The sequence below is a fragment of the Nerophis ophidion genome, linkage group LG18 (genome assembly GCF_033978795.1).
Source record: "Nerophis ophidion isolate RoL-2023_Sa linkage group LG18, RoL_Noph_v1.0, whole genome shotgun sequence".
NCBI lineage: Eukaryota > Metazoa > Chordata > Actinopteri > Syngnathiformes > Syngnathidae > Nerophis > Nerophis ophidion.
Genome location: NC_084628.1, coordinates 26,150,414 through 26,167,310, shown reverse-complemented (window position 1 = coordinate 26,167,310; position 16,897 = coordinate 26,150,414). Strand labels below are relative to the sequence as shown.

General features: G+C 39.2%; 1 protein-coding gene across 1 annotated transcript in view; it reads right to left on the bottom strand.

Annotated features, from left to right (window-relative positions):
• Positions 1–1,833: 1,833 nt before the first annotated feature.
• st14a (ST14 transmembrane serine protease matriptase a) overlaps positions 1,834–16,897 on the bottom strand; it is a 75,658-nt gene continuing 60,594 nt past the window's right edge. The window contains exons 12-19 of the mRNA XM_061877860.1: positions 16,854–16,897; positions 13,126–13,233; positions 9,952–10,068; positions 9,751–9,876; positions 9,496–9,679; positions 7,414–7,685; positions 7,203–7,339; positions 1,834–2,427 (exon numbers count right to left, since the gene is read on the bottom strand). The exon at positions 16,854–16,897 is cut by the window's right edge and continues 61 nt beyond it. Coding sequence (XP_061733844.1) covers positions 2,269–2,427; positions 7,203–7,339; positions 7,414–7,685; positions 9,496–9,679; positions 9,751–9,876; positions 9,952–10,068; positions 13,126–13,233; positions 16,854–16,897 — 1,147 coding nt within the window. The 3' untranslated portion in view covers positions 1,834–2,268. The remainder of the gene's footprint in view (positions 2,428–7,202; positions 7,340–7,413; positions 7,686–9,495; positions 9,680–9,750; positions 9,877–9,951; positions 10,069–13,125; positions 13,234–16,853) is intronic.

The window sequence follows — 16,897 nt, the reverse complement described above, 5'->3', positions numbered from 1 at the left end:
TCTGTATAAATATTTTGAGTTAAAATTAATTTTGAAATGTAGTAGACCAGTGGTTCTCAAATGGGGGTACGCGTACCCCTGGGGGTACTTGAAGGTATGCCAAGCGGTATGGGAGATTTTAAAAAAATATTCTAAAAATAGCAACAATTCAAAAATCCTTTATAAATATATTTATTGAACAATACGTCAACAAAATATGAATGTAAGTTTATAAACTGTGAAAAGAAATGCAACAATGCAATATTCATTTTTGTGGACATTTTCCATAAATATTGATGTTAAAGATTTATTTTTTTGTGAAGAAATGTTTAGAATTAAGTTGATGAATCCAGATGGATCTCTATTACAATCCCCAAAAATGGCACCTTAAGTTGATGATTACTTCTATGTGTAGAAATTTTTATTTATAATTGAATCACTTGTTTATTTTTCAACAAGTTTTTAGTTACTTTTATATCTTTTTTTCCGAATAGTACAAGAAAGACCACTACAAATGAGCAATATTTTCAATCAATCAATGATTATTTATATAGCCCTAAATCACTAGTGTCTCAAAGGGCTGCACAAACCACAACACAAACCACTACGACATCCTCGGTAGAGCCCACATAAGAGCAAGGAAAACTCACACCCAGTGGGACGTCGGTGACAATGATGACTATGAGAAACCTTGGAGAGGGCCGCATATGTAGGCAACCCCCCCCCCCTCTAGAGGACCGAAAGCAATGGATGTCGAGCGGGTCTAACATGATACAGTGAAAGTTCAATCCATAGTGGATCCAACACAACCGCGAGAGTCCAGTCCAAAGTGGATCCAACACAGAAGCGAGTGTCCTGTCCACCCTGGAGCCAACAGGAAACAATCCCAAGCGGAGGCGGATCAGCAGCGCAGAGATGTCCCCAACCGAAACACAGGCGAGCTGTCCATCCTGGGTCCCGACTCCGGACGAGCAGTCCATCCTGGGTCCCGACTCAGGACAGCCAGTACTTCATCCATGGCCATCGGACCGGACCCCCTCCACAAGGGAGAGTGGGACAGAGGAGAAAAAGAAAAGAAACGGCAGATCAACTGGTCTAAAAAGGGGGTCTATTTAAAAGCTAGAGTATACAAATGAGTTTTAAAGTGAGACCTAAATGCTTCTACTGAGGTGGCATCTCGAACTGTTACCGGGAGTAACATTTTGGACTGTTATACAATTTAATAAATCAGAAACTGATGACATAGTGCTGTATTTGAATTCTTTGTCTCTTTTTTTCAACCAAAAATGCTTTGTTCTGATTAGGGGGTACTTGAATTAAAAAAATGTTCACAGGGGGTACATCACTGAAAAAAGGTTGAGAACCACTGTAGTAGACAATATGATAGTATTATAATATGTTAAACATGAATAAACAGTGAAATATGTTAAATTATGCACACAAGTAGTAACAAATTGCGAACACATTTTTCCTACGCCGTAAAACTTGGGTGTGGTATCGCGTCAAACTTAACTCTGACGGTTTTTGGCCAATTAAATTTGGCCAAATAAAGTACTATCTATCTATCTATTTAAAAAAAAAATGGAAAAATGGGATCGTTCTTTAACGAACTTCTCCCAAGAGTTTTTATGAGCCTGCCGTCTTTAAAGAAGTCTTCTGCCATTTTCGTGTCAATACGTGAAACTGGTAATTTTTTTTTTTTCTAATTCTGTAGGTGGCATTTCCAGGACCCCAAAAATATAACATTTTACGCCATACTTGACACAGCTGAAAACTATGGGGACTTTTCGTGCATGTTAAGGGCCTCAATACGGAAGTAACAAGTCACAGTAGAGAAATACATGGAACACGGACTTATATTAGAAATATTTTATTTAAAACATCTGCTAAAAAATGCACACTGACTGTTGCACCGCCTACTTGTTGAGATAAAATCTATTTTTGAAAAGCCTTCTCTGTGGTGATGACATCGCTGCTAAGGTATTTCAAACGAAAGATGCGTTCGGGGACCTCTGACTAAAGAGGTTAAATGTGGACTGTGTCCGAGGAGGTAGGGTGGATTGAGCTTTGTCTTTAGTGTATGGCGGAGAAAAGACCAGGAAAAAGCAAAATGCTAACACGGCTAATAAAAGCTATTTACAAATCACAGTGGACACAGAACATTGCTGCTGCCAGCCCAGCAGGGGGCAGTCTCGCGCCGCACCCGTCGAGGCTGGCAAGTTTGGCGGCACACACTGACGTGCGTGTCTCAGTCCATGTTTGTGTCCCGAGGCCCCGGGGCCCTTTCTTCTACACCCCCGTTTTCTGTTTGATCCAGCCGCGGAATCTGGTGACCGTGGTGTAGATTCCGGGCTTGTTCCTGCGCGCGCAGCCATCCCCCCAGCTGACCACTCCGCCCAGGAACATGCGGTTGCCCGATGGGATGGAGAGCGGCCCGCCGGAGTCGCCCTGAGGAAGACAAAGGCATGTGTTGGCATTGTGCTGGGGGGCCTCGTGTATTAAGAGTTGCGTGGATTCCCTGCTTAAAAACTGTCCATACGTTGAAATCCAGAAAATGTACGCACAGTTTCTGATGCACTCAAGCAGGGGTCAAAAGTCTTCTACAACTCTTATTTTTTGTGATAGAGTGATTGGAGCACATACTGGTTGGTCAGAAAAAAACATTCATGAAGTTTGGTTCTTTTATGAACTTATTATGGGTCTACTGAAAATGTGAGCAAATCTGCTGGGTCAAAAGTATACATACAGCAATGTTAATATTTGCTTACATGTCCCTTGTCAAGTTTCACGGCAAAAATACGCTTCTGGTTGAATTTTTGACCACTCCTTTTGACAACCTTGATGCAGTTGAGCTAAATGTGTTGGTTTTCTGACATGGACTTGTTTCTTCAGCATTGTCCACACGTTTAAGTCAGGACTTTGGGAAGGCCATTCTAAAACCTTCATTCTAGCCCAGTGATTCTTAACCTTGTTGGAGATACCGAAACCAACCAGTTTCATATGCGCATTCACCGAACCCTTTTTTAGTGAAAAATAAAAATGTTTTTCAAATTCAAGACAGAGTTATATGTTTTTTTACTGGTGCACAAAATGAACTGTGCATGAACATTATCTTGTTCAAAGAACAAAACCAACACAGTGCATGAACTCACAACAAATTACACACCTCCAAATCAGATGGAAAATTACAGGGAACATTTTTTGGGGGTGTCCATAATACGCCAATAGGGAGAAGCTTTTATATACACAATGAGTCAGTTGTATCTTGCAGAGGCTCCGCCGAACCCCTGAGGCCGACTCAACGAACCCCTAGGGTTCGATCGAACCCTGGTTAAGAACCACTGTTCTAGCCTGGTTTAGCCATTCCTTTACCACTTTTGCTGGGTATTGTGGCCAAACAGCTCAATTTTCGTTTCATCTGACCACAGACCTTTCCTCCAGAACATGGGTGTCAAACTCTGGCCTGCGGGCCAAATTTGGCCCACCGTGTAATTTCATTTGGCCCTTGAGGCAATATCAAATTAACATTAGAGCTGGCCCGCCACTGTAACACCGCATTCACCACTAATACTCATACTCGTCAACCCTCCCGATTTTCCCGGGAGACTCCCAACGTTCAGTGCCCCTCCCGAATTTTTCCCGATTCCCACCCGGACAATAATATTGGGGGCGGGCCGTAAAAGCACTGCCTTTGGCGTTCTCTACATGTCGCCACGTCCGCTTTTCCTCCATACAAACAGCGTGCCGGCCCACTCACATAATATATGCGGCTCATACACACACACAACTGTATGCAAGGCATACTTGGTCAACAGCCATACAGGTCACACTGAGGGTGGCCGTATAAACAACTTTAAAACTGTTACAAATATACCCCACACTGTGAACTCACAGCAAACAAGAATGACAAACACATTTCGGGGGAACATCCGCACCGTAACACAACATAAACACAACCGAACAAATACCCCTTGCATCACTAACTCTTCCGGGATGCTACAATATACACCCCCTCTACCACCAAACCCCGCCCTACTCAAACCCCCCCCCCGAAAAGAGGCATTCAATTTGTATTTTTATTTTATTTGATATGCCATTGATATTTTTTAATTATTATTATTAAAAACTCGATTTTGCATGTCACTATAAAGTTTTATAAGCCTTGCTTGGTCAATATTCAATGCAAAACTTGTTTGGGTCCCTATAAAAGGTTAATTTGTTCAACCTTGGCCCGCGGCTTTGTTCCGTTTAAAATTTTGGCCCACTCTGTATTTGAGTTTGACACCTCTGCTCCAGAAGGTCTTATCTTTGTCCATGTGATGTCAGACAAAACGAAACTTGAGCTGTATGGCCACAATACCCAGCATTGGGTTTGGAGGAAAAAAGGTGAGGCCTCTACTCCCAGGAACACCATCCTACCATCAAGCGTGGTGGTGGTAGTATTATACTCTGGGTCTGTTTTGCTGCCAATGGAACTGGTGCTTCACAGAGAGTAAACGGGACAATGAAAAAGGAGAATTACCTCCAAATTCTTCAGTACAACCTAAAATCATCAGCCCGGAGGTTGGGTCTTGGGACGCAGTTGGGTGTTCCAACAGGACAATGACCCCAAACACACGTCAAAAGTGGTAAAGGAATGGCTAAACCAGGCTAGAAGGAAGGTTTTAGAATGGCCTTCCCAAAGTCCTGGATTAAACATGTGGACAATGCTGAAGAAACAAGTCCATGTCAGAAAACCAACACATTTAACTGAACTGCACCAATTTTGTCAAGAGGAGTGGTCAAAAAGTCAAGAAGAAGCTTGTGAATGGCTACCAAAAGCGCCTTATTGCCGTGAAACTTGCCAAGGGACATGTAAACAAATATTAAAGGCCTACTCAAATGAGATTTTCTTATTTAAACGTGGATATCAGGTCCATACTTGATCATTTCGCGATATTGCCATATTTTTGCTGAAAGGATTTAGTAGAGAACATCGACGATAAAGTTTGCAACTTTTGGTCGCTAATAAAAAAGCCTTGCCTGTACCGGAAGTAGCAGACGATGTGCGCGTGATGTCACCGGTGTGAGGTTTCCTCACATCCTCACATTGTTTATAATGTGAGCCTCCAGCAGTAAGAGCAATTCGGACCGAGAAAGCGACGATTTCCCCATTAATTTGAGTGAGGATGAAAGATTAGTGGATGACAAAAGTTAGAGTGAAGCACTATTAAAAAAAAAAAAGAAAAAGAAAAGGCGATGGCTCCAGGTGGCGGCAGTGGGAGCGTTTCAGATGTAATTAGACACATTTACTAGGATAATTCTGGAAAATCCCTTATTTGCTTATTGTGTTAATAGTATTTTAGTGAGATTATAAAGTCATACCTGAAAGTCGGATGGCCGCGGTGAACGCCAGTGTCTCAGAGAAAAGCCGAGGAGCCAAGATTACAGCTGCTTTTTTGAGCTGCAGGATGAGGTCGCGTAATCCACTCAAGTCTCCGGTAAGAGCCGACTTAATATTACAATTTTCCCATCCAAAAACATGCTGGTTGACGTAGAGAAACATGTTCGCTTGACCACTCTGTGTTAAAGCTTCACAATAAACAAAGAAAAACCGACTGTGTTCCGGTGCTAAAGGCAGCTGCAATTCACCGCTTTCCACCAACAGCATTCTTCTTTATAGTCTCCATTATTAATTGAACAAATTGTAAAAGATTCAGCAACACAGATGTCCAAATTACTGTGTAATTATGCGATGAAAAGAGACGACTTTTAGCTGTGCGTGGTGCTGGGCTAATATGTCCCCTCCAACCCGAGACGTCACAAATACGCTTCATCATTCCGCGAAGTTTTCAACAAGAAGCTCCGCGGGAATATTAAAATTGTAATTTAGTAAACTAAACCGGCCGTATTGGCATGTGTTGCAATGTTAATATTTCATCATTGATATATAAACTATCAGACTGCGTGGTGGGTAGTAGTGGGTTTCAGTAGGCCTTTAACATTGCTGTATGTATACTTTTGACCCGGCAGATTTGCTCACATTTTCAGTAGACCCATAATAAATTCAAAAAAGAACCAAACTTCATAAATGTTTTTTGTGACCAACAAGTATGTGCTCCAATCACTATCACAAAAAAATGAGGTGTAGAAATTATTGAGGAGCAGTGGCTTTACTCTGAGTTCCTCCCGAATAACAAAGCTTCTCACCCTCTCTCTAAGGGAGAGGAGCTCACTCTGGATTAAGACTCTGAGGTACTAGAACTCCTCAACTTGGGGCAACCCAGAGATGAAACTCCCCCTTTTATAAACAAATATAAGGACCTGGATCATAATTTTTCACAAAGTAATCATTGTTGGATCTCACAAAGTCTGCTTGATTAGCATTGTTGTTGATGGGGAAAGGATCTGTGGTCTCAAAATGGCTTAGTGAGATGAATACTATTTTGATCATATTTATTTATTAAAAATTAGCATGTCACTACACATGTAGTACACGTTTGTGTACTTATGGACTAAGTACATCATATAAAAAGATGATTCTTAGTTTTTATTCTAATTAGGGTCCAATAAGCCCAAATAGCAAAGAGAAATAAAAAAAAGCATGTAAACAAACAGCTTGGGTCTTAATCATAATTTGTTCACAAAGTAATCATTGTTGGATCTCACAAAGTCTGCTTGATTAGCATTGTTGTTGATGGGGAAAGGATCTGTGGTCTCAAAATGGCTCGGGAATCTACGTGAGATGGATATTATTTTGATCATATTTATTTATTTGCAAACTTTGGAGGTGTTTAGGTGTCATAAATCAGACAAATATGATGATAACTTCAACTTGTATTTCCACACTACAGCCACTTTAAACCTCTAAAGGTTTAGTGGCCACATGCGTGGACAGCACCTTTTAGCTCTTATTTCCAAAATTGTGTACACTACTGAATTGGGGTCTTATGGCCGCTTATGTGGACACTTATACTGCCATCTGGTGGTATCAAAAGAGTATAACATACAATGGAATTTGGAAAAAAAAAGTGTAAAAGTAAAAAATAGCATCATATCAAAAGATGATTCTTAGTTTTAATTCTAATTAGGGTCAAATAAGCCCAAATGGCAAAGAGAAATAAAAAAAGCATGTAAACAAACAGCTTGGGCCTTAAGAGGTTAAGTTTGTAAATGGAGACTCCACTGTACCCGCTTTAGTCTCAAACATTGGGCAAGAGGGAAAAGACAGGAAGTGATGTCACCTGACAAGCGTCGACTCCTCCGCTCAGCACGCCGGCACACGTCATCCTGGTGGTCAGCTGCCCCCCCATCAGACCGTCACACACGCCGTGGTTGATGATGCGGACCTGCGCCTTCTGCAGCACCGTTGCGGCGAAACCTGAAGCATGTGCACAACGACGTTGTTTACGGTGGTGATGGTTCAATATCGTGGCGCTCAGTGTGGAGACTCGCCTCCCTCCCGCGTGGCGCCCCAGCCCGTGATCCACACCGTGCTCCCCACCGGGAAGTCGTGCTGCGCGGCCGGTATGCAGATGGGCCGGATGTAGTCGTTGTAGACCACCGGTTTGTCCAGCTCCATCAGGGCAATGTCGTTGTCGAAGGTGAAGTCGTTGTAGTTTGGGTGGGCGATGATCCTCTTCAGGTTCCTCTTCACCACCGTGCTGGGGATTTTGCCCTGGGTGTGGAGGCCCATGTACGCCTCCCAGGTGGAGGGCTGGGAGTACCTGCGCACATTTTTTATCAGTGTTAGCGGCAGGGCGGCGGAGCTAAGCAAAAGGGGCGGCCTTTAGTTTGTTTAATTAATCAAGTCATCTATCCATTAGTTTGTCGATTAATCGACTAATCTAGCCTTTAGTTTGTTGGAATAAACAACTAATCTATCCATTAATTTGCTTGATTAATGAAATAATGTAGCCATTAGTTTTTTCTATTAATCGTCTACTCTAGCCTGTAGTTTGTTTAATTAATCAAGTAATCTATTTATTAGTTTGTCGATTAATCGACTACTCAAGCCTTTAGTTTGTTTGATTAATCAACTAATCTATCCATACTTTGTTCGATTAATGAAGTAATGTAGCCATTAATTAGTTAAATTAATCGACTAATCCATCCATTAGTTTGTCGATTAATAAACTAATATAGCCTTTATTTTGTTAGATTAATCCAGTAATCCATCCATTAGTTTGTCCAATTAATCAAGTAATCGAGCCATTGCTTTTATTCAATTAATTGAGTAATCGGATACACACACTTTGTAGCCTCTGTGTGTTTAAGGGAAAATCGTTGCAATAACAATTTTTGTGCCAACTTTTACCTTCAATACCCTCTATTTACCTTGCTTTACCTTTTACATATCTTCTATTTAACTTGTTTTAGCTTCTCTTAACTTTTATTTACCTTAATTTCCCTTTTATTTAACTTTCTTCACCTTTTAACTTATTTTTTCTTCTATTTACTTTCCTTTGCCTTTTACTTCCCTTATTTTACCTTTTACTTACTTTAATTTACCTTCTATCTAACTTGTCAATTTATGATTCATCTGACCACAGACCTTTCCTCCAGAAGGTCTTATCTTTGTCCATGTGATGTCAGGTGAAACAAAACTTCAGCTGTTTGGCCACAATTCCCAGCATTGTTAGGTTTGGAGGAAATCTTACTTAATAAATCCTTCAATTAACCTTTTACCTTTCATTTACCGTATTTGACCTTCATTTCACCTTGTTTTATCTTCCTTTGCCTTCCTTTACTTTTTGTTAAACTTGTGTAACCTTTTATTTACCTTATTTTACCTTCTATTTAACTTATTTTACTTTCTATATTCCTTCTTGCTTTCATCTTTAATATACCTTTTATTCACTACTTTTACCTTCCATTGACCTCCTTTTACCTTTTATTTATTTTTTTTACCTTCTATATTCCTTCTTTTACCTTTATTTACCTTCTTTTACCTTTGATTTACCTTTTTAATCTTTTACCTTTTATCAATCTATTTTTTTTTCTATATGCCTTCTTTTATCTCCCATTGACCTGTTTTATTCTCTTTTCCCTTTGATTTATGTCTGATACTTTCTAATTACCTTCTATCCAATTTGTTTCACATTCTTTGAAGCGGTTACACTCATTATACGAATAATATAAGCCACAAAATATAAATCAAAGCTTTTTCTAATCAAATTAATCGATTAATTGTTGCAGCCCTAAAAGTTAGTGCTAAGCAATACGAAGGGCTTAAAGGGGAGGAGCTAAAGAATAAGACAGAGCCATTAATCAAGATTAGTGACACACAGTGAGGGCGGAGCTAAAAACAAATGAGGCGATGATGCAAGAATGGTGCTTGGAGAAGGTGGAGTTAAGACAGTGTGGGCGGAGTAAAGGAAACATGGGTGAGGCTATGCAGCAAGGTCGGAACATGCAATTAGGGAGGACCTAAGCAGCCAGTGGGCGGAGTTAAAAAATAAAGTTAGTGTGGGGCCAAAAGGCAAGGTGGAGCTAAGGTGTGGGTGGAGCTACACAGTCAGGGCGTAGCTAAGGTACCTAGTCTTGGCGTCATCTTGCACACAGTGGGCGGCGGTGACCAGCCATTGAGGACTGATGAGGGATGCGCCGCACACGTGACCGTAGCCCTTGACGTGGAGGCTGACCTGCCACGGGAACTCGCCGGCCTCCGCCTCCTGACCACCGACGATGCGCGAGGTCTTGAACATGCTCCTGCCGCAGTCTGAGGGGCCCGCACGGTCCGGTCAAACAAACATGAAGTAGATGGGAGAGTCAAGTGGCGAGCGCACTCACCGCAGTTCTTCTCGTCGGAGCCGTCCTCGCAGTCGGCGGTGCCGTCACATTCCGGGTTGACCTTGTTGACGCACCTGTTGTCCTCGCACTTGTACGTCAGCTCGGTGCAGCTCACGGGCAAAGACCCTGCAAGAAGGGTGAACTAGCCTCAGAGCCAAACCTCCACAAGCCAAACAAGTGTTTTCCCATCGGGGAGTTTACCTCGGGCACAGTCCAGCTCGTCAGACCCGTCGCCGCAGTCGTCCCGCCCGTCACAGCGACTCTTCTCTGAGAGGCACTTGCCGTTCTTACAGGAGAGCTGGTCGGGACGACAGCCGCCTGCACGGACCAAGCCCACAGTTTACACACCTGTTAGACCAGTGGTTCTTAACCTTGTTGGAGGTACCGAACCCCACCAGTTTCATATGCACATTCACCGAACCCTTTTTTTTAATTTTTAAATTCAAGACAAAGTTGTATGTTTTTGGTAACACTTTAGTATGGGGAACATATTCTAAGCAACAAAGACTTAATTTAGAGTTATTTGGACACTAAGGGAACATATTCTAAGTAACAAAGACTTAAAGGCCTACTGAAAGCCACTACTACCCACCATGCAGTCTGATAGTTTATATATCAATGGTGAAATATTAACATTGCAACACATGCCAATACGGCCTATTTAGTTTACTAAATTACAATTTGAAATTTCCCGGGAATTTCGTCTTCGAAAAGTCGTGTAATGATGACGTGTACCCAAGACGTCACGGGTTTTTAGGAAGTATGAGCGCTGCGCACACACACAGCTAAAAGTAGTCTGCATTAACCACATTATTACACAGTATTTTGGACATCTGTCTTGCTGAATCTTTTGCAATTTGTTCAATTAATATTGGAGAAGTCATAGTAGAAAGATGGAGTTGGGAAGCTTTAGCCTTTAGCCACACAAACGCACGGTGATTCCTTGTTTAAAATTCCTGGAGGTGAAATTTTCCTATGGTTTTAGACCGCGGTCAAGAGAACATGGATCCCGACCACATGTCAACCAGCAGGTTTCGGTGAGCAAATTGTGGTTAAAAAGTCAGTTCTTACCGGAGAAAAGCTGATCTTGTGCCGCTCATAGCTGCCGTTGACTCCCCTGAGACACTGCGCGTCAAGACACCCGTGGAGACACCCTTCCGACTATCAGGTACTATTAAACTCACTAAAACACTAGCAACATAATAGAAAGATAAGGGATTTCCCAGAATTAACCTAGTAAATGTGTCTAAAAACATCGGAATCCGTCCCAATGCAATCACGTTTTTTGTTGTTTTGTTTTTCTAGTCCGTCGCTATCAATATCCTCAATCACGAATCTTTCATCCTCGCTCAAATTAATGGGGAAATTGTCTTTTTCTCAGTCCGAATAGCACTTTTTGTTGGAGGCTCCCATTAAAAACAATGTGAATATGTGAGGAGCCATCACACGGGTGACGTCATCGTCTGCGACTTACAGTAGAGGCAGGGCTTTTCTCTTAGCACTGAAAGTTGCGAACTTTATCGTGGATGTTCTCTACTAAATCCTTTCAGCAGAAATATGGCAATATCGCGAAATGATCAAGTATGACACATAGAATGGACCTGCTATCCCCGTTTGAATAAGAAAATCTCATTTCAGTAGGCCTTTAATTTAGAGTTATTTGGTTAGGGTTAGGGTCAGGGTTAGAGGGTTAGGGTTCTAATAAGGCCATGCCGGATAAGGCATTAATTAGTACTTAATGACTAGTTAAGAGCCAATATGTTACTAATTTGCATGTTAATAAGCAATTAGTTAATGGTGATTATGTTCCCCATACTAAAGTGTTACCATGTTTTTTACTGGCGCACTAAATGAACCGTGCATGAACATCACCTTCTTCAAACAACAAATGACACACCTGCAAATCAATCAGCTTTTGCCGTATCCTTAATACGCCAACAGGGAGAAGTTTGTATTTACACGAAGAGTAGGGTGTGTTTTAATCTCCGCCGAACCCCTGAGGTCGACTCAACGAAACCCTTGGGTTCGATCGAACCCAGGTTAAGAACCACTGCACTAGAGGAACATATTCTAAGTAACAAAGACTTAATTTAGAGTTATTTGGACACTCGGGGAACATATTCTAAGTAACAAAGACTTAATTCAGAGTTATTTGGTTAGGGTCAGGGTTAGAGAGTTAGGGTTATAATAAGCCCATGCTGAATAAGGCATTAATAAGTACTTAATAATGACTAGTTAAGAGCCAATATGTTACTAATTTGCATGTTAATAAGCACCTAATTCAGGGGTCGGGAACCTTTTTGGCTGAGAGAGCCAAGAATCCAAATTTTTTTAAATATATTTCTGCAAGAGCCATATATTATTTTTTTTGACACTGAACACAACTAAACGCGTGCATTTTTAAGTGAGACCAATTTCTACAATATAATAAGTCTCCTATTCTTTGTAATAACATTTTTATTCTGAAGCTAACTGTGGAGGGGGCGTGGTATGCGGGCCTGCAGCGAAGCGGGATGTGCCAGGACCGGCCTCGAAATCAGCGACAGGTGCGTAGATGGTCCACCTGGGCCTTGTTATCTAATCACCTGTCGCCCTGTTATAAGCAGCAGCCAGGAGGAGAGACAGGGTTGGGGCTGGAGCCAGAGTGCGAGCGAGAACGAAAGAGAAAAAGACAATTGCTGGAAAGCAACGGAGACTTATTGAAAAATAAAAAAATATTGCAACCCTGAAACAGGCTCTCATGTCGGTGCTTGGTGGTCTGAAGAACCCCCGGGAGGGCAAGCCCTAAACTAACCAATAATAAATAAATCACTTCTTACCCTTAATGCAACTTCTTGAACAAGTGCGGTAGAAAAAGGATGGATGGATTCAAATGCATGAGCATGTTTTATATTTTGAACGTTATTTTTAACACTTTGATTACAAGTGGAATCATTCATTACTTATTGTGTTAAGCAGTGTCAGCTCAGCTTTATCCGAGAGCCAGATGGAGTCATCAAAAGAGCCACATAGCTCGCGAGCCATAGGTTCCCTACCCCTGACCTAATTAATGGTGAATACGTCCCCCATACTAAAGAGTTACCATGTTTTTTTTACTGGTGCACAAAATGAACCGTGCATGAACATCACCTTGTTCAGACAAGAAAACCAACACAGTGCATAAACTCACAACAAATTACACACTTGCAAATCATTCAGCTGTTGCCGTATCCTTAATACGCCGATAGGCGTTTGAATTCATACGATGAGTCGGGTGTGTTTTGACCTCCGCCGAACCCCTGAGGCCGACTCACCGAACCCCTAGGGTTCGATCGAACCCAGGTTAAGAACCGCTGTTTTAGACAATTTCCCCGTGACGCCGGGGCGCTGACTCACCACAGTTCTGCTCGTCCGTGCCGTCGCCGCAGTCGTCCACACCGTCACACTTCCAAAACATGGGCTTGCACAGCCCGTTCTTGCAGCTGATGCTTTTCGAGCTGCACTCTGCAGGTAACCAGCGGTTAGCGAACAGCGCCGCAAACAGCGACCTGAGTGAAGTTGTCCCCTTATCGTCGCAAATATTCAAATAACTTTGTGGAACATTTGTGCAAAAATGTGTCTCTTTGTGCCGTTACGGTTTTTCAATTATTCTGAAATATATTTTCTGACGAGTGACATCATCCTGTCCGCCAACCTTGTCAACATCTCCCACTTTCCAACGTTTGCGCTGTAGAAATATTTGCCAAACCTTTATGTTACTCAATATTATGGTTTTTATGTTACTTAATATTATGTTTTTTATGTTACGAAATGTTAAATTTTTTATGTTACTTAATATGTTTTTTTTGTTACTTCATGTTATAGTTTTTTTGTTAATTAACAATAATATAGTTTTTATGTTAGTAAATATTATTTTTTTTATATTACTAAATGTTTTAGTTTGTATGTTATGTTCTTTATTGTAATAAATGTTATAGTTTTTATGTTACTTAATATTCTTTTTTTATGTTACTAAATGTTATAGTTTTTATGTTACTTAATATTATAGTTTTTATGTTCCTTATTACAATTTTTATGTCATTTAATACTTTAGTTTTTATGTTACTTAATATGTTTTTTTGTTACTAAATGTTATAGTTTGTATGTTACTTATACTTTTTATGTAACATATATATATACATATATATGTTAGTTAATATCATGGTTTTTTATGTTACTAAATATTATAGTTTTTATGTTGCTAAATATTATAGTTATGTTACTTAATATCATAGTTTCTGTGTTACTAAATGTTATAGTTTTATGTTACTTAATATTATAGTTTTTATATCACTTAATATGTTTATGTCCCTTAATACTATAGTTTTTATGTTACTTAACATTATGTTTTTTTGTTACTAAATGTTATGGTTTGTATGTTACTTGTTATAATTTTTATGTAACCTAATAGTTTTCATGCTAGTTAATATCATGTTTTTTATGTTCCTAATATTATAGTTTTTATGTTATTAAATATTATCGTTTTTATGTTAATTACTATTATCGTTTTTATGTTACTTAATATTATAGTTATGTTACTTAATATCATAGTGTTTATGTTACTAAATATTAGAGTTTTTATATTATTTATTACTATATTTTGTATGTTACTAAATGTTATAGTTTGTATGTTACTTATTATAATTTGTATGTAACATAATAGTGTTTATGTTAGTTACTATCATGTTTTTGATGTTACTAAATATTATAGTTTTCATGTTACAAAATATTATTGTTTTTATGTTACTTAATATTATAGTTGTTATGTTACTTAATATATAAACCCCCTTTCCATATGAGTTGGGAAACTGTGTTAGATGTAAATATAAACGGAATCCCATGATTTGCAAATCCTTTTCAACCCATATTCAATTGAATGCACTACAAAGACAAGATATTTGATGTTCAAACTAATAAACTGGAATTTTTTCCCATTCTTGTTTTATGTAGAGTTTCAGTCGGTGAACAGTCGGGACCACAGAACACTTTTCCACTTTCCATCAGTACATCTCAGATGAGCTCGGGCCCAGCAAAGACGGGAGCGTTTCAGGGTGTTATTGATAAATGGGTTTGGCTTTACATAGTAAATAAATGATAAATGGGTTGTACTTGTATAGCGCTTTTCTACCTTCAAGGTACTCAAAGCGCTTTGACACTACTTCCACATTTACCCATTCACACACACATTCACACATAGTAGAGTTTTAACTTGCACTTACAGATGTAGCGACCAACTGTAATTACTAACAGTGGTTTTATGAAGTGTTCCTGAGCCCATGTGGTGATATCCTTTACACACTGATGTTGTTGTTTTTTTTGCAGTACCGCCTGAGGGAACAAAGGTCCGTAATATCATCGCTTACGTGCAGAGATTTCTCCAGATTCTCTGAACCTTTTGATAATTTTATGGACCGTAGATGGTAAAATCCCTAAATTCCTTGCAATAGCTCGTTGAGAAATGTTGTTCTAAAACTGTTCGACAATTTGCTTACAAAGTGGTGACCCTCACACCATCCTTGTTAGTGAATTACTTAGCATTTCATGGAAGCTGCTTTTATACCCAATCATGGCACCCACCTGTTTTCAATTAGCCTGCACACCCGTGGGATGTTCCATATATGTGTTTGATGAGCATTCCTCAACTTTATCAGTATTTATTGCCACATTTCCCAACTTTTTTGTCACGTGTTTCTGGCATCAAATTATAAAGTTAATGATTATTTGCAAAAAAAAATTTTTTTTATCAGTTTGACCATTAAATATGTTGTCTTTGTAGCATATTCAACTGAATATGGATTTGGAAATCATTGTATTCTGTTTATATTTACATCTAACACAATTTCCCAACTCATATAGAAACGGGGTTTGTATTAGAGTTGTTATGTTACTTAATATCATAGTTTATAAGTTACTAAATATTATAGTTTTTGTGTTTTTTATGTTACTAAATGTTATAGTTTTTATGTTACTTATTATTATAGTTTTTATTTTTACGATCCGCCGGCAGGATCATATTTTTGAGTCCTTTTGTGTATCTTGTTTGTTCTTGGACTCTTCCGATTCTTAGTTTGTGCACTTCGTTGTTTGTTTTTAACTTAATTTTCACCTGCCTTGACGCACACCTGTGTTTATCAAATCACGTTCTGTATTTAAGCCTGCCTTTTCCGTACAATAGTTAATAAAATAAAAACTATAATAGTTAACATAAAAAAATACTAAATTAATAACATAAAAACTACAATAGTCAATAGAATAAAAAGTATAATAGTTAATAACAAAAACAATAATGGACCAAAAAAATGTTGCATCACAAACGTAGCATAAACAAGTTTGAGGAGATTTTGACAAAGAGGTTGGGAGAGCGGGTTATGGATAATAACTAGAGCTGTCAAACGGTTACAGTATTTAATCATGATTCATCTCAATTTGTTCATAGGTAACTCAAAATTAATCGCGATAACGACAGATAAACACAATTTTTCATTATTAAAAGAGTGTACCCGAGACAGATCATTTTCAGGTTTATATTACCATGACTGGACAATTAGTTTGGGTTAATGAAATGCCAGATTATGTCTTTTGTAGGAATACCGAATTTGCTGCCATAGGAGCACTTGCATTCAGAGGAGCTACACCAGATTTTGATAGCAGTTTCAGGCATTAAAAACAAAAAATGTGGATTATAACAATTATACTTTGATTGTCCAATATGTTTGGTATTCTAATTCTTCTGATATTCTGTACATTACATGTTGTACAGTTTAATGGTTTTCATTTCTCTGGATGCCAATGTTTTAACCTTCTCTATTAATTACTAAAATGTAATATTCAGCCTGCTTAATATTTTATAATTGCCGATTTTGACTGCCTTGATAACACTTTAGTAAAAAAAAAAAAACAATAGTTGGACAAAACATTATTACAAAGTACAAACATTTTCAGAAAATGTATTTTAGAATAACTTAAGAACCGTAACGACAGAAACTAAAATGTTTACAGGACAAACGAATGGCAATGGTATTTGAATATTGGCAAGGATAAGGGGAGCACTTCATACAAGTGAAACAATGGTGAGGACTTCTTACTGCAGTTGAGTTCGTCGCTCATGTCGCCGCAGTCGTTCCAGCCG